Source organism: Nuphar pumila, chromosome 3, assembly GCF_984573655.1.
Source record: "Nuphar pumila chromosome 3, dmNupPumi1.hap1.1, whole genome shotgun sequence".
Classification (NCBI taxonomy): Eukaryota; Viridiplantae; Streptophyta; class Magnoliopsida; order Nymphaeales; family Nymphaeaceae; genus Nuphar; species Nuphar pumila.
In genome coordinates this window covers 114,953,100-114,971,539 of record NC_143251.1, presented here as the reverse complement: position 1 = coordinate 114,971,539, position 18,440 = coordinate 114,953,100, and the positions used below count along the sequence as shown (strand labels likewise).

Here is an 18,440-nt window from a genome sequence, read left to right as displayed (position 1 = left end):
TAACTCAAGTACTTGCGAGACCTGTCACTTCAAGTTAAAAAAAAAACCCATAGATTTTTCATGCAATGCTATTACATTTTTTATGTGAGGTAACTCAAGTACTTGGAGGTTTGTCGGTTTGAGTTAAAAAAAAATTGCAGATTTTTATGCGATGTCATTATATTTTATATGCGAGGTATGTTAAGTATTTGCAATGTTTGTCGGTTCATGTTTAAAAGAAAGTTCGCTCGCATTTATTTTATACGAATTTGGTAAAATTTTAATCTGCGATAACTCGAGTATTTGCAAGGTTTCGAGGTTCAAGTTTTCATAAGAAAACCCAAGTCATTCTTCATCGTCAAGTAGTGGCTCCTCTAATCGCGGTAGAATCCACCATACCTTCACTACTAGGGGATTCACGAAAGACTGTTTTTTGACACGGTTATGGAGATTAAGCGTCAGCTAAGGCGGTGGCTACCAGTGATGGCAGCGGCTAAGGCATTTCCAGTGGAGACGAAAAAAATTCACATTTGGAGAAAATTCTCACCAAAAACAATAGGTGTGAAGGCTAAAAAAGTCCTAAAAATAACAATATATACTATTTTGAACAACAAACTGATTTATGAAATTTCAGGTTCTTTTAGGAAACATGTCATTTTTGTTGTAAGGTACAATCATTTTTTGTATTTATTGTCACATAATGTATGTGTCAAGTAAATAGTTGCAGTGTTTGGCGTGCAAATAGAGTAGGTTTATAGAGTTTCAACCCTATTGCTTTCAAATTTTTTTCTTTTTTGGATAATTCAAGGGAAAACCATCATCATTTACTGGACATTGGCTGGTCTTTGATTGGTAAAATCGTTGAGGTTTTTCTTGCCCCACCGAAGAGTACTCCCAGCTTCAACCTTACGGGGTGGTATGGCTTTCAAACTCTTGACATTCCGTCAACTTGGTGACATTCACAAGTGGCCTCTATAAGATGAGCGGAACCCTTATGGGCCTATTGTTTTCAATTTTAATACGATCTATTTTACTGTCTTTCATATAAAAGGCTCAGCACTCAGCTTGAGCTTTTTGCCTCAATAGTTTTAAGAGGCATTTCTTACAAACTCACTCATGGGAAACAACTTTCACATAAAATATATATTTTAGTTGTTTGCTGCCACATATTTCTCAATAAATTTTTGTTTCACCTCCTTTATTTTTTTTTTCTCATGTTTGGAAGTGAGAAAATAGTAGGGAAGAAAACATTATAAAATTTCAACTGTTCCAAACTAGAAAAAAATTTAAAAGAAAACTTTTTCTAAAAAGTATGATTTTTCTAGAAAAATTTTCTCCACGTAGGGGTGAATTTTTTTTTCCTATCAGTTTTTTTTTTTTAGCATTAATGACAATCATTCACCCGCAACACATCTCATTCCATGAGCCGCTACAACAAGAGCTTCATCTACCTTCATCTTCCTCTCACTCCCACCATTTTCAGGTCTCTCGCTCTCGCTATGGTGTGGTTTGACTGCACCTAAGGCCCACCCATCCCTATCTTAGGTGTGGTCAAACCACCTCTCTCTCATTTTTCTCAAATTTTCTGTTCTGTGTTTCTCGTGCTACACAAACAAATGAAAAAATTTCATTTGGAAAGGTTATCATATCAAAACTTCTCATATGCAAAATTTTTCTTTCCTATGAGATTTTTCTTGCTTCCAAAAATAAATGCCCCTTCTAGAGTTCAAATGGTATATTGCTTTAAGTTTTGAGACAATGTGTTATCTGGTAAACAAGCCAGCTCACAAGTTGCCAAAAAAAAAAAAACCGAGCTTGAGCAAGCTCTTGTTCGGTTCGTTCGGATCCCTTTCGAACCCATAGGGATCCGATCCATTCTCACAGCCGGGCAGAGTATAGCCGGGTACCCCGTTTGAAAGAGACATTCCACTTTCCCGGCGCGCGCTTCGCGAATCGGAAGCGATGGCGGATTCTCCCGACGAGGGATCGAAGATTCGGAACTCGCCTCCTGGAACGAAGCGCCTAACCCTAACCCTCTGCGTCCTCTTCTCCTTCGTTCTAGGTAAACGTCCTGATCCCTTCTCGTCCTTCCTCCCTCTCGATTTTCCCTCTTTCCGGTGTAGAAAACGACGTTCTTCTTTCTCTATTCAATTTTTTTAGGGTTTCCCTTTCTTCTGAAGTCGACGGAGATCTACCGATCGCCTCTCCCCTTCCGATCGATCGACTCCTTCTCGAACCGCCTCAAGACGGACCCGCTCTTGCTCCCCTGTCGCTTCCGAGCGGTGTTCTTGGGGTTCGATCGGATCGGAATCGGCGCGGATGAGCTAGGGGTTTCGATATCCGAGGAGATCGGGCGGTTGACGGCGGGCGATCTGCGGCACAGCGGTTGCGGAGGTAATGGCTCTGTGGAAGTGGCGATCGATACCGGGAGTGGGTGCGTACCGAGTGGAGGCGCCATAGAAAAGCGTTGGTGGCCGTGTGGGCTGCGAGATTCGTTTTTTCGTCGGTTCGACGTCGATTCTGGGGACAGCGATGAGCGAATCGATGAGGCGTTGGAGGAGTTGTATGGGGGGAATGCGGATTGTGGCCGCGATGGGGTTTATACTGTTTTTGTGATCAATGGGGATCGGAGCACGGTGAGGTCCGTGGTTGGGAAGCATCGGCATGCTTGGATTCTGGGGAAATTGTCCGCAGTGGATGCTGTTTCGTTGGTAGGAAGGATTTTTGTGAAGTTCTTCGTTAATGGTGGTAGGGAGGACGCGTTTTTGCAGACGGGAGAGGAGTCCATGCCGGTGGCAGCGGATGGAAGCGTCGTGCTTTCGTTTAGTCTGCTTAATTCGAACCCTAATGATTGGATCTATGATTGGTATGGTTCTTTAATGCTAGCTTATTTCCGTTCTAATATCTGCTCCGTGAATGATGAGTTACATTCCACTTTAATGACATCGTGAGATGGTCTTGTTTTTTCAAAAACATGGTAACTGGTGCCTCCTTGTTGGTTCTCTAAGGATCAGTAAAATCGTACAGAATCAACAGAAACCTATGGAATGAAGACCAAAGTCCACGAGAGTAGAGAATCGCTTTATTTTTCTTCCTTCCTCCTTTTTCTACTGTCTTCTGTAAATTTCCTTCTCAACATCATAAACAGGAAGCTCTCACGGAATCAGGGTCTTGCAATGATAGGATTATCAAAAATAGGTTTTCAAGCTTTTCCTTTTTTTTTCTTTAAGTTGAAATATAAAGTATCAACTAAAGTAAAATATTTGCTATAAATATGCAAACTTATGATTCCAAGAACAAACTATCTTCATTATTAGACATTTTCTCTTCGTCCAACAATTATGAGTTTATGACATACCTGTCAAAGAAGCTCAATGATTTTTAATGCCTACATTTCTATTCACATGACTGTGACACTTTCCTTTGTTTCCTTAAAAAATTCAGGGATTTCCAGAAGATAGATGACATTTTATTGTCTCCTGTTATCAAGACATTGGCACCTGTAGCTAACATTAGTGTGGAAAGTCAGGTAGTTGCTTGCTTCTCCTCATAGGGTAATGTTCTCCACATGTTCTTTTTCTCCCTATGCTGTCAAGCGTCTCACCATTTAGGCTTTTTGAACAAAGTTCCTCATTTTCAGGTTTTGTACCACACACCAAAGGCATCACGCTCCTTTTGGGATGAAAAGTTGTCAAGCTATATCTCTAGTACCAAAGATTTGCCATTTTTTGTACGACTTATTCTCCACTTAAGAACTTTGAACTTTGAACTCTTTAATGTGTTTGTTGATGGTGTCATGCAGCTTATTGTTTCATCTGTTAAATATTTTCTTATTCCCTGGAAGAAAAGTTTGCTACAAAATGTGATGGATTGCTATCTTTGTGCTTTGTATCTGGTTGTTTTGTTGGCATGTAGAATGGAGATGTATCTATTATCATGCTATTAAACCTGATTTCCATGGGATTGAGTAATGTTGATAGTAAATGCATTGTAATGGGGAAAAATAGATTTCACCTCATCTTCAAGCAACTAATTAACCAGGTTATGTAATGGCTAAATTATAAAGTGCCTCATATTATACAAGGGATCATTTAAGATCAACCCACAATCTCATGATCTGTCAACAATAATACTATTGTTTCCTAAAACTGAAGTGGGACAAGGAAGTTTTCTTCTATGATTTTCTAAAATAAATGGCAAGCTGCAAAATTATGGCAGGTAGAGTAGGGAAATAGCTTGGTGTAAGTAGTTGTTTCTTGAGTCTGCTTTATGGTTTGACTTTTCAGTTGTGGCTAGGTTGAGGCCTGCACTTCATTTGGTTTCCTTATACATTAATAGACACAACATTTGGACAAAAGCGTGCACACACACACACACACACATGTATACGTATTTCTTAGTTAAACTTTGAAAATATTACTGAATTATTGCTTTCAATCTATGTCACACGGAATCGGCTCCAAGGTCAACGCACCCGCGTCGACACGCACCGTCACGGGTGCGGCTCGGACTCGGTCAACCCGACCATGGGTGCGGTCAACGCACCCAGGGTCATTTTGGTCTATTTTTTGTTTTTTTTTTAAAATTTTCTGGGCTACAGAATTAAAAAAAAAAAAAATTCTTGGGGGGGGGGGGGGATGGCGCTGCCCCCTATAACCCCCCGCTAGGGGCGGCACCCCCGCCCGCTGACCGCAGCTCCCCCTATAACCCCCCGCTAGGGGCGGCACCCCCTGGACCCCTGCCCGCTGACCGCGCTGGGACCCCCCCCCCCCCTCCCTCCTGTAAGGAAAAAAACCCTGAATCAGGCTTCACAACTCATCACCTGTCCCCTAATGGGCACAACTTTGACCGAGTCTTTTATATATATATATAGCCAGTCCCCGTGTCCAAAATTTTTGAAATTGCGCCGCACCCGCACCCATGTGACATAGCTTTCAATAGACTTGCATGGCTTAGATTGTTTGGGGCTAAAGATTTTGGTTGGATTGTGGACAGGTTCGTCCAAGGTTGGATGTTGTGTAGATGTGCATGCAGAAGCACACACAAGCACATAAACGTACATATTTAGATATCAACTTTTTGTCTATTGCGTGTCAAGTACAAATGGATGGCCTGAACATGCGCCATAGAGCATTTTCAGAGTCGAAAACCAAGGAAATGTGAAAGATTATGGAAATCTTAGAGAAAGAGCATAAATCTTGCAAATGCATTATTAATGTTCATGGTGGAAACGTTGGACAAACTAATGTTTCTATTAAACCAATATAGAATACAATTACAAAGTTTCTGCCAATTAAAGAAATTTTGCCTTTGTTCTTCCACAGGTTGCTTCTAAATTAATTTACTATTTAAAAATACTAGGCCTCAAAGATGTCTGGAATTTGGCAAGCAGGGGTTCAGCAAGCAGTAGTCCAACATAGGTCTTCAATGAATATCCATTCAGGGCTGTAACCACGTTAAGTTTCTCATTGAGTTTGATTTAAGGCATACGATAAAGAAATGCTTGCTATCGTGTTGGGTGTTAGCTCAGCTAGGTAAATCTGATGCGGGGGAGAGATTGGTTGCCTCTACATCACTCCCCCAGTTTGCATCACTCCCCTAGTCTGCTTCCAAGGAAGGGGAATGCGGGAGGCGCTTGCGGCATACGTCAAGTCCATCTATGAAGAAACAAACCTTGTCTTGCTTCTGGCGAAGCTGGCTGTGTAGAGCTATAATGAGCGGAGAATACACACACTGTTTAACTAGTGAAAGAGGGTGGGATCAAATTCACTTGCTTACTGCCACAAGTTCTTTTATTTTATACAAACGATGATGCTTTTTTTACTCTCTTTCCTCTTTCCTGTGGCGATGGCAGAAGAGCTAGGGGTAGGTCGCCACTCTAGAAAATAGCGTGGGCGCTAAGAGTGGGAAGGCATAACATATGAAACACAATCTTCACATTTGCACAAGTCTCAACATTTATATAGACATGCTTTTAGCTCACAGTTAGCAATTATTCATGGATATGGTGAAATCCACCTCATCTAGGCATGCTTAGACTATAAACAGGGTCTTACACTCTTCGTTGAAGATCATGAAATCAAACCAAACCTTAAGTCTCAATGTTCATCCTTTTAGCTAGCCTTATCCTCCTCTCTTCTAAGGAAAATGATAGAGCAAGGCTGAATTTCCTTGAATTTTGATAGCTACCTTCGACATTTATATATACCTACCTAAATATGACAGTATTTTTCTGTAAGCAGTTCAGTATGTTTTGCCATGCTTTGAGAAAGATGACCACAGTGACCTTTTTCCTCACAACTCATCTTTTGGTTCTTGTGTTGTACGGAAGTGGTGACCTTACTCTGACATTGTCAGGACTCCAGCATTTGGACTTTCTCCTTTTACATTTAGGAAGCTTCTCTGATGGCTTTAATATGGTGCATGTGTGAAAATGTCTATAGAGAAAGTATGTGTATAAAAACACAATACCCTTGATATAAGAAGTGTGCACAAAGGCACAAGGAGAACACTCACAAGTGCACAAAGGCATGGATACACATGCACAAAGGCATGGATACACATGCACAAAGGCATAAAAAATAAACTCTTTCTTATTGAATAACCAAAGAGGGCTTTACAAAAGCTTAGCAAATACAAAGGGAGAAGACCCCTATTTATACACCTTAGGAGACCAAAGACGCCCCCCCAACATAGACGTTGTACCGTTGGAGGGGCCCCAACGTCTATGTTGGGAGCCCCTCTTTGGCTGAAAAAGAAACAAAAAAGAAAAAAGAAAAAAGAAAAAGAAAAAAGAAAAAAGAAAAAAGAAAAAAGAAAAAAGAAAAAAGAAAAAGAAGGAAAAATAAATATAAAATTACATACATATTCATAAATTAGAATATGTGTAAAATAGAGGAAAAAGACAGATTTACCCTTATCAGGTATAAATATATATCTATATATATATGAGTAGATAGATACATATACATATATATATATATGTATATGTATCTCTCTTTATATATATAAATATATATATATAGGAAATACAATTTAACCCCCCTCCCCCCGTCAAACTTAGGGCGTGATGACCGAATGTTTGCTAAGAAGAAAGTTAAATCTTGGAGAACAGAGCGCCTTGGTGAAGAAGTCCGACAATTGATATTCTAATGTTACATAAGGAAGATCTATAACTCTTTTCAGATATTCTTCTCTAACATAGTAGTAGGCCATCTCAATATGCTTTGCTCGCTCATGAAATGTGTGATTTTTGGCAATATAGACTGCACTTTTATTATCACAACACAGTTTTGTGGGCCCTTGAACATGTATTTTCATATCTTCTAGCAACCTCCGAATCCAAACAATTTTCATGGTAGTGGTTGCCATGGCTCGGTACTCAACTTCGGTAGATGAGAGAGACACCTTTTGTTGTTTATTGTATCTCCAAGAAATTAATAATTCACCTAAAAAACTACAAAAAACTAGTGGTGGAGTAACGATTATTAGGGTCACCTCCCCAGTCCTAGTCAGTATAAGCAATTAAATTTAATTCAGAGGAGGAAGATATAAATACTCTCTTATTTGTGGTTTCCTTTGTATATCTGATAATTTGAAGAATGACGCTCATATGTACTGCTGTAGTGGCATGTTGAAATTGGCTAGCAACATGTACTGCATGAGAGATATCAGGCCTGGTAATGCTGAGATATGTTAATGATTCGACCAGTTGCCTGAAAGGAGTGAGATCTTCTAAAAAAATCCCATCATCAATCTTCATCTTCGATCCTACTATTTTAGAAGTTTCACAAACCTTGTCATCTATGATTCCTAACCTGTCAATGACCTCACAAGCAAGTTTAGTTTGAGATAAAAAATAGCCTCTGTGAGAATAAACAACTTCAATACCCAAAAAATATGTCAGAAAACCTAAGTCTGACATTTCAAATTTTGTATAACATGAAAAAAATCTATTTTCCAACATCACATTATTAAATCTATTGTACCAAGCCTTGGGAGCTTATTTTAGACCATAAAGAGTTTTTCGTAGACGAAATACCTTTATTTTTAGGAATTTCTATACCTGGAGGAGCATCCATATAGACTTCTTCGTTAAGATCACCATTTAAGAAAGCATTTTTGACACCCATTTGATAAATTTTTTATTTTTCAATTGAGGCAATGGTGATGAGACATCTAACATTGACCATACACGCAACAGGAGCAAATGTCTCATCATAGTCTATTCCATATTCTTGACTATATCCTTTAGTTACTAAGCGAGCTTTATATCTTTCAAGTGATTCATCACTCTTGGTTTTGACTTTAAAAACTCCTCTATATCCTACAGTTTTCTTACCACTAGGAAGATTTTGAAATTCCCATGGTTTAACTTTCCTAAGTGCTCTAAGTTCATTGTTCATAGCTTCTTTCCATTTGATACTCTTTTTGGCTTCTTCAAAATTTTTACGTTTGACATATGAGTGAATGACACTAGGACAAACTCGATATTTAGGTGAGAATGAATCATAGGATATAAATCTAGAGGGAACTCTTCTAGTTCTTTCAGTTCTTCGAGGATTTGCATCATATGAAGAAGTAGGTTCACCAGGCTCACTATATTTTTTAATTACACTTCTAAAAATGCCTCTATCTCTATGTGTATAAGTGATAGGATCAGTAGATGTCTTTTCTTCGTGATGATGGTTGGTAGGTGGATTAGAAACATTGTTGTTTTTGTCCACTTCATTATCACTAATATCATTGTATGTGAATTCATCATCACTAGAAATATCATCATTTCTGGATAATAAGTCAAACCAGAAGGAATAGTCTATATTTTCTTCATGGGATTCACATTGTTCGAAACCACTAACATTTTCCAAAAAAGTTACGTTTCTCGAAACATATAATTTGTCATTTTTAATATCATAACATCGAAACCCTTTTTGCGTTTCGGAATATCTAAGAAAAGCGTAAGGAACGACTTTTTGTGAGAGTTTACCATTTTTATCTGTAAGTACAAAACATTTGCATCCAAAAACTCTCAACCTATTATAGTCGGGTTCTTTTTGATACAATATTTCAAATGGAGAAATTTTATTTAGATTTTTGGATGGAAGACGATTTATAAGATAAACGGATGCAAGAGCTGCTTTGGCCCATAATCTCTTTGGAATATTTTGAGAGATAAGTAAGGTTCTTGTGGTTTCTATAATATGTCTATGTTTTCTTTCAGCCAACCATTTTGTTGAGGGGTTTTAGGACAAGATTTTTGATGAACAATGCCGTAATTTTCAAGATAACTTTTGAATTCATTTGAAAGATACTCACCTCCAAAGTCGGTCCTAAGTATCTTTAGATTACCATTAAATTGATTTTTAATCAATGATATGCCTTAAATGATGAGAATACTTCATGCCTATGGCACATGGGTGCGGGTGCGGGTGCGGGGATTCGGCACTTCCAAAAAACCTGGGTGCGGGGGTGCGGCAGGGGCAAAAATGTAATATATATATATATATATATATATATATATATATATATATATATATATATATATATATATATATATATATATATATATATATATATATAAAGGGGGTCGGGGGAACAGGCGGGTTTTTTTTTCAAATTTTGCAGCTGTCAGCAGCTGACAGAACAGCAGCTGACAGACAGCAGCTGACAACTACTGTCAGCATAATTTTTTTTTAAAAAAATTTCGCAGCCCATTTGGGCAATTTTTTTTTTAAAAAAAAATCCCAAAAAAAATGGACCTTAATGATCCTGGGTGCGGTCAACACACCCAGGATCAGGTTGACCGCACCCTGTGCCGCACCCGCACCCGCGTTGAGTCGCGTCGACGCGGGTGCGGCACCCTGCTAGCCGAATCCCTGTGACATAGCTTCATGCTTATGTTTAAGAAAGTATATCCAACAAAATTTAGAGTAATCATCTACAAAAATAACATAATTTGCAAAGCATTCTTTTGATATAACAGGTGTCGGACCCCATACATCAGAATGAACAAGTTTAAATGATTTAGTAGTAAACATGGATCTTTGTTCAAAAGGAAACCTTCTCATTTTTTCAAGAATACAATCATTATAAGAGAAATTATTTTTACAAAGATTTTTAACAAAATGTAAATAAGAGAGCTTGATGACATTTGGATGCCCAAGTCTTTTGTGCCAAACATTTATATCTTTATGTTGGGCAACATTACAAAAAAAGTTCTTTGATATTTGAAGTCTCCCTTCCTAGAGCCTTCCCCAATCAACTTTCCGGACCGACGATCTTGTATCCAACATTTATCAGATAAGAATTTTATCACATCCATGGTCCAAGAGTTGAGAGACCGAAAGCAAATTTAAATTTGGTATAAATCTAATTTTGGGAATAAAAAATCCTTGTCTTTCAAAGTTTTCAATTCATTTGATTTCAAGAGAAGTGTCATTCGCGGTTGAAACAAAGGATGGTGATACGTTTTTTGAATATTCGGAAAGGGAAAAAATATTTAGAGTCATGTGAAAGGAGGCACCCGAATCTAAAAGCCAAGAAGTCTTACGAGGATGAAAGAATGCTGACATGGCGGCTTCGGAAATAGCTTCTTTGAGAAGAGGTTGAAGTGCCTCCACGATTTGATTTAGAGAGAGCGCTTCATTGGTGAAAGTAGATGAACTTTCTTCCTTTTGTGGTTGAAATGTGGACATAGCCAACAACTTCTTCCATTTTGGACATACCGGTTTGATGTGCTCCGGTTCTTTATAAAAATGACATAATTTTGCTATATTCTTTTCTTTCGCCTTGCCCACCATTTTCTCTTGCTCCTTGATTTTGATTTTTAAAATGAGGAGGTTTATATGTTCTCAAGTTGTTACCCGGTCTAGAAACGACATTTACTCCATCATTTTCTTCTTGATTGGAAGGCGTTGCAAGAACACTTGAATTATTTTTGCTTATGCCCATACGAGTTTCTTCCCCACTTAATTTGGTAATGACATATTCAAGAGAAGGAGAAATAAAAGAAGATAGGAGAGAAGATCTAATTTGTTCAAATTCGGGTCTAAGCTCATTTAAGAAGTTGAAAAACTGACTCTAATTGTTTGTATTGAAGTTCAATGGGGCCCTCTTTTGAAGGTAATATTGTGAGACAAATCCCTTGTGGTGTACATCTTTTCAAGGTATTGCCATGCTTGAGATGCTTTTTTGAACTTTATAATGTTAGCATTGATTCTAGTTTCAACGGACGAAAAAATCCATGATAGGATTTTGAAATTCCTCATATCTCATTCTTCATGTTTCTTGCTATATTCTTCAAGAGCTTTGGTTCTTTCTTCTTCCTCAAGAATTTTTATCTCTCCTTTTTCTACCAATGTGATTTTTGGCTCCGGTTCCGGTATTGAGCCTTGAACATACCCCCAAGGCCCCTTACCTTTGATATGAGTTTCTATGTTGCTGGCCCAAACATGGTAATTCTATCCATTGAATTTGAAACCAAGAGAAAAATGAGAGTCTTTTTCCGCCATTTGAGAAGAGAGGATTTAAGAGTAGAGATACTTACCACAATAAGTCTTTAATGCTTACTTGAAGTGGTATGCTTCTCACGAATTGTATTGCAAGAGTTTTTCATGCCAAAAAACCAAGGATGAGGTAAGAGCACGTTCTTCGAGATACACACCGGAATGCGATAGCACACGATCCATTCTTTTGATGACCGAGCTCTGATACCATGTGAAAATGTCTATAGAGAAAATGTGTATAAAAACACAATACCCTTGATATAAGAAATGTGCACAAAGGCACAAGGAGAACACTCACAAGTGCACAAAGGCATAAAAAATAAACTCTTATTGAATCACCAAAGAGGACTTTACAAAAGCTTAGCAAATACAAAGGGAAAAGACCCCCTATTTATACACCTTAGGAGACCAAAGAGGGGCTCCAATATAGACTTGGAGCCCCTCCAACGGTTAGAATTCTAACCGTTGGAGGGGCCCCAACGTCTATGTTGGGGGCCCCTCTTTGGCTGAAAAGAAAAGAAAAAAGAAAAAGGAAAAATAAATATAAAATTACATACATATTCATAAAGTAGAATATGTGTAAAATAGAAGAAAAAGACAGATTTACCCTTATTGGGTATATATATATATATATATATATATATATGAGACACAATTTAACAGCATGATCCTCATAAGGAGAAATGAAAATCAAGGAGTGAGCCATGAGAAAAGAAGCTTAACTCATAATTGAAGATCTCAATTGGGAGATGATGGAAGAGACCATGATCCAGATGCCCAATCTATGTATTTGTGTTCTTCTGAATATGGCTTTTGCAAAAAAAAAGAGTTTACTTCTCTTGCTTCTATTTTTAGAGTGTCAACCAAGTTGTATCTTATCATCGTTACTGGTTACGCTGTATGTTAAGTCTTGCTGTGATAGTCATATTCATGGTATATTCATCTTGTGCTTTCTGTGAGTACTTAGTTAAATTTGTGGCCCATCTGCTTCAGATCACGCAACCACATTCTGTTACTTACAATTTGGATAATTTCATAGGTAAATTCAAATGAATGGCATTTGGATACCTCTGTAGCTGCTGCTGGAAGGTCAAAGATTCTGCAGTTTGTGGTGTATAGTCTTCCACCTCTATCCTTTTCTTTTCAGAGGGTTCTTATAAGTTGGTTATTCAATATTTTGTTAGCCTATAATGAGTATTTTGATTGAAGTGCTAGTTGGTTTTTTGATGAATACAGGACCATTGCTTGTCATCTTTTTTGAATTTAAGCTTCATTTCTTTCTTTACTATTTTTTTTATAGAAATACAGAATTCGTTGTGGATTTATTTGAAATTTGTTAGGTTCTATTAAAAATCATAAATTTGTCATCCAATTTCCTATACATTCTATATAAGTAATTATCTATAAGTGCAGCATATTGATTACTAGTGAAGATGATTTTGATAGAATTTAATCGGCATCTATCAAGGACAGGATCTTGAAAATTAGAACTCCCCATCTTAGTCACCTCTTTCATGCCCATATTTTCAGTTGCTGCAATCTGCCTTGTCGTTCTGCCAGTCTTGTTAGGAATGCAAGTCTAGATGCTTTTATTATATCGTTTGGTATACATCTAGTTAGTAAGCCATTTTTGGATGAATGCATGAGGATAACGTGTACAGGTGTATGTTGGATGGCTGATTCTTCAACATGTTGTGAACACTTATTATCCAATGTTTCTTTTGTTTCTTCTTGTGGTGATCATCTCAATGTTGATTTACTGATTATTTTTGAGCAGAAAAACTTGCCATACCACCATGAGTTTGATATAAATTTAGGATTTGAGAAATCTCATAATCATTAAGGTTTGGGTTTTATTTTTGTTAGATATATTCCATCTGCAGAAGAGTGCCCTCTGGTTCTGCAACTTCCAAATGGTGACATTTCTGTTACCAATGGATTTATATCTCCAGTAAGTTCCGCTACCTGAAACTTGCTGGGCTACTTATTTTTGTATGGGCATTCTCATTATCATAGTGCTGTTCTTTAGATGTGGGGAGGCGTTGTTATTTGGAACCCACCTGGCTGTTTGAAGAATTCTCAAAGAGTTAAACCTTCACGTAGTTCTCTTTCTTTCCAGGTATCACTTATAATGTGTGTAGTAGGCAGTAGATTGCGTAATGGCAAAGGATTGTGTGTTTACTGGAATTTTACTGTTTTATGAGTTTGGCATTCTGTTTCTGTCATTTTTAATTTTGCAGATGGAATTTGTTATTTCTCAGAATAATCTCAGTTAAATGTTTGTTGAGTCACTTTTGTTTGCAGCTTTTCTTCTTTTGAAAGATACTTTTAAGTTGGAAACTTGTCATATCCATTGTGAAACGATTTACTGGACCTACCGGTGATTGGTTGCACATGCTGGATTGCAGGTAGTTGGTAACCAGATCACTAAAATCGGTGAACCCAATTTTCATGTCTTATCTTTAGATTTTGACAAGAAAAAAATTGTTGATTTTTGTTTTATCTTTTCCCATGTATGGGTCCTAACTTTCTATTTTTTATGATATCTGTTATGGTTATTATATTGAACTGGATACCAGAAGCTGTCTAATATCCAGCTAGTAGTTAAGCAATGTACAGCACACTACCTGCGATCCACGACTGACAATCTGTGACACCTAATGACTATGGTTATGTCTAGTTTCTTGTGTGAAGTGGCTCTTAGGGGGTTTCCATGAGGGCAACTTGTGATAATAAAATTTCCAAAAGCATACTCTAGGCCATGCTATGCCATGATATGCAGATTTGTTGTCATTATAAAAGCTGATTTTTTCTTTACAAGGAAATTTGAGTTGTTCTGCAAATGCTGTTGGTAAGGCAGTCTTAAAAATATCAGGCTTAAAGATGCTGAAAATCTAAGCTTCACTGCAAATATTATTTTATTTCCAATTTTTTCTGCCAACTGGAATTTTTTTCAACCGTACTTTCTTATTAGCCTTATTTCTCTGTTTGTAAGTTGTAAAGTAGGAAATATGGAGCTGTTATTTGCTTTTGGTACAAGTTGTCACCATGCTACTTCACTGCAATAGCTTGAAACTTCAAATATCATTTGAATGTTTTTGTGTGCATGTTTTATATTGTCAATGTGCACCAAAGCAAGTATTTTGGATATTGATTATTTGATTTGCTCTTATAGTCTATCTGCAAGTATTTTGAATGCTGATTGCTCTTATAACCAATCCTTCTTTTATTCTTAATTGTGTAGTAGACTAGTAGTTTGTTGTTGAGTTCAAATACATCTTCTTGTCGATGCTTGTATAATTTGCAACAGGAACTGGAACAAGTCTTTAAAGTTTTTATAGGGCAAGTGAGGCTGCTTTTTGGTCTTCTTTCTGACAATTCACAGAGTGAGGACTTGAACGTCTTAGCCAGTGAAACAGGCTTTACAGCATGGTAAATGCTCAACTAGCATATCATTTTACTTGTAGACATCCAATTCCAGATTAAACAATGATTCTGATTTTTCCTGTCCATCTTGGCTGGAAACTAAGATCAGAGACATTCTTTTTGGCTATGTGAAAGCCTAGTGCGAAACCTTTTTTTTTCAATACTGGCATTTTCATATTATTATACAGTTAACATGCATACCTGACAGATTATTCTCGCAATTGTACAGGCTTTGGAAAACATAGTTTCTAGGAAATTCATACTAGTGTTCTTGCTTGCTTGGTTGTGTATAATTGTGTGTTGCGTCTCTTCACTTATGTGAGCAGAACCATGGTTCTTCCTACATGTAGTCTAGCTATTTGTCCTTTCATGTACTCTGTAATGAACATATAGTTAATTTGATTTTTCTGTTTTTTTAGCAATTTCTTACAATATTATATCATTACTTTACATGTTGCAAAAATCTTGCTTTAAGTTTTGATTTTGTTATTGTTCTTGATATTTGTCTTTGGGAGCTTCAAATTAATTGCATTTGTTACCGTGATGATGCCTCTGATGATCACCTTCACGAATATTTCAACCATGGAGAAAAGCTTCCAATGCTCACGAAAAAATTGTGTTGAGAAACTCTTCACAAATTAGTTTGTCTTATGTTTTGCATCTGACTGTCTGAATAACTATTATCTTGAAAAGAAATTTTAGATTAGTGGGAAACCTTGATGAGAGATGTAATTGTAGTCAATTGTCTAATGTACAACTACGTTGATGTGAGACCTATCATCCTGAGGTCTCTAGGTACGTCAGAAACCACTGGTACAGGTTGATATGAGACCTATCATTACTGAGGTCTCTAGTTACGTCAGAAACCACTGGTACAGGCAGCCTGAAGAAAAATTTTACTTTCATTTTGATGCATATGGTTTTCTAAGGGGAAAAAATCTATTTGCATATATGTTGCTTCCAGATGCCAACTTCATTTTCTATGATGGAATGATCTCAGCCATCATTACATAAATGATTTCATGACTTTGGCTTGTGTTTCTCCAACCTCTTTCCTGTATTTTTGATGTAATAAAACCCACTGAGGAACATAATTCTTCTGATCAATCCCTTGTTAATATTTGATAACTGGTCACATGAAAACGTCAATAATTGTTACCAGAATTATTTCTTTGACCTCCATAAAAAGTGGAAATGATCTCCATCTCTTACTCTAGTGCATGCTGGAACTCTTCCTAGCAATTAGACTTTAGTCTCTTAAATCATGTTATGTATCCCATCAATTTGAAACTATTTTTCCCTGCAAATGGAAAGCATGATCCCTTTGAGATCCACATATGCTTAATTGCCAGAAGATTTTATTGCTTAATGTGTTAACACATTGCCCATGGTGCCGTTTTGTACTTGCAGGGAGCTTGATTTCTTGATTCGTCGCCATGCATCTTTTAATCTTTTATCTTGTGCAACAACTCTTGGCTCTCTTTCTAGATTGGTGCGTGTTTTTTGGTTTGTAACAAAGTTGTGACTTAGAAGCATCCAGTATTTTCTGTTCCTATTTTTCAAATCATGTATTTATCAGTGGATGTTTCCTACATAGGTCCAATCCCTTCCAAGTATGATTGTCATGGATGAAATAGGGACCCAGGTAACATGTTCCATTTCTTTTTATGCACTTTAACTTCGACATTTTATGTATTCTGATTCTTATATTTCTTAAGGGGATGCTGCACTTGCATGCCTTGTTATTTTTGCTGTTATTGTTGTTGTTATTATTATTATTATTTCTTCTCACATTGATCACTATAGAAATGCAGCAGGGTTTCATGATTGTGATAGTTTTAAAATTAAATATTTAGATGCTTTTTACGTATTGCTTATGCAAGGAAATCTCATTCTAATTGAATTCTCACCAGGGTCAGATACCTGGTCAGGAATTTATAAATGTTTTATGGCATCTTTGAAGTGGTTCCATAAAGATTTGTTTCTCTTAACTGTCTGACTAGGAGACACTTGAAATTTATAAAAACTGGAGCATAGACCATTGAGCTGTTAATGTTTTTCCAACTTCTCCATCACTCGCTATCAAACAACTCTTTCTTCCAGCAATCTTGGATAACTCCTTGCTTCTCTAATTTTTCATATTTTTCTTGTGATAATTATTGTGCTCTGTAAAGGTGAAGTTATCGCTTGAAGCCTCAACTTCAGCTCAGAGGATTGCATCTCATGGAGATTATGACACTGTTGCATGTATGTATCTTTCAAACTCAATATTCTTTCAAAATTAAAGTACATGAATTTAGTGTATCTCTGCATTATGTGCTTAGACTTGTGGAGACGCTAACGACTGCACTCACATTTTTGTGCAGTATCTTCTCGGCAAGCAAGAGCACTAGCTGAAGATGCTTTTTTCCATCCATCAATTATGTCGCTCCTTTATTTTCCCATTGAGCACCACATAGCCATATACATGGTATGTAGCAAGCCAACCATATGAACAGCACACAAAACATTTTGACATGTGAGAGTTCCTCAAATGTCTCTAGGCATGAAATGTCCTTGCGCATGTGATTTTCAAAAATCTTTCCTGTTCAAATGTCTGATTTTTATTTAGTTATTTGCATCTACATTTTTGCTTAAATCTATGTCATGAAAGGAAAAAAGAGGCTTTTTACCCAATGTTTTCTAAACAGAACTGTATATATTTTCTGCGTTCATTTTTATTTTTCTATTTCAGACTCTTGGAAATAAAAAAATACAAAATATGAAGCTTGAGAATTCCTATCCCATCTGTCTGTGTAAAAAAGGTGTCAGACTGAGACATGGTTCTTGCAGCACCTATAACATTGTTTCAGTTTTCCTGACTATGCAACGCATGTCTGTTGTTTGGATATTTCCATGCAACAGCCTTTCTTTGTTCCAGTGCTGATGCATGTTTTCCTAGCAACCTTTAAAGAAGTGAAACGGTACAGGCAAGAAAGGACAAGATTTCTTGCATGGAAAAGTAAAGCAACATCCTCTTGATTCTGTGCAATGTCACCGAAGAAGATGGGGAAAAAGCATCTAATATGTGCAATGTCACGTTTAGCCAATGTTCATGTGCCAGTTTTCTGCTATGGAAGTTTTTGATTTAGGTGATATGCTGAATTTTTTGCTCATATTATGGAAAGTGCAACGGAACAGCTCCAAAATGCTGACCGCAGAGAAAGAAATTTTGTTTTTGGTTCCCAGGAGACTTAGACATGTCCTTTGTCAGTTGATCTTGTTATATCTTCTAGGATTAATATTCTGTGATAGATGAAAATGTTGTGATAATATAGTGTTAGAAGGTTCTTTGCTGTGTATCTTTGGCGTTACTAAAAACTTTGCAGTTTGCTTGGCATGCTAAACATTCAGAACTTGTATCAGAAAAAGGAAAATTACATGTTTGGCTTTGCAGAGGATCGTTCCATACTAGGCCTCAGATTCTACCACTCTAAACAGAAACATGAAAGATAAATGGAAAAGGAAAGATACATTTGAATTAGTGATCTT

At 37.0% G+C, this 18,440-nt stretch overlaps 1 protein-coding gene across 1 annotated transcript; it reads left to right on the top strand.

Moving 5' to 3' along the window:
- Positions 1-1,908: 1,908 nt before the first annotated feature.
- Positions 1,909-18,221, top strand: LOC149843381 (uncharacterized). The gene is made up of 13 exons (XM_089999753.1): positions 1,909-2,041; positions 2,140-2,845; positions 3,424-3,508; positions 3,620-3,709; positions 12,523-12,596; positions 13,350-13,434; positions 13,513-13,602; positions 14,794-14,915; positions 16,320-16,401; positions 16,507-16,554; positions 17,084-17,156; positions 17,276-17,379; positions 17,814-18,221. The coding sequence occupies exons 1-13, from the start codon at positions 1,942-1,944 to the stop codon at positions 17,928-17,930; spliced, it is 1,776 nt and encodes a 591-aa protein (XP_089855879.1). The 5' UTR covers positions 1,909-1,941; the 3' UTR covers positions 17,931-18,221.
- The last annotated feature ends 219 nt before the right edge of the window (positions 18,222-18,440 follow it).

Coding starts and splice junctions, on each gene's coding strand:
- LOC149843381 (XM_089999753.1), top strand. CDS start 1,942: ATGGCGGATTCTCCCGACGAGGGATCGAAGATTCGGAACTCGCCTCCT. Junction 2,042..2,139: donor CCTCTTCTCCTTCGTTCTAG/GTAAACGTCCTG, acceptor CAATTTTTTTAG/GGTTTCCCTTTCTTCTGAAG. Junction 16,555..17,083: donor TGGATGAAATAGGGACCCAG/GTAACATGTTCC, acceptor TGCTCTGTAAAG/GTGAAGTTATCGCTTGAAGC.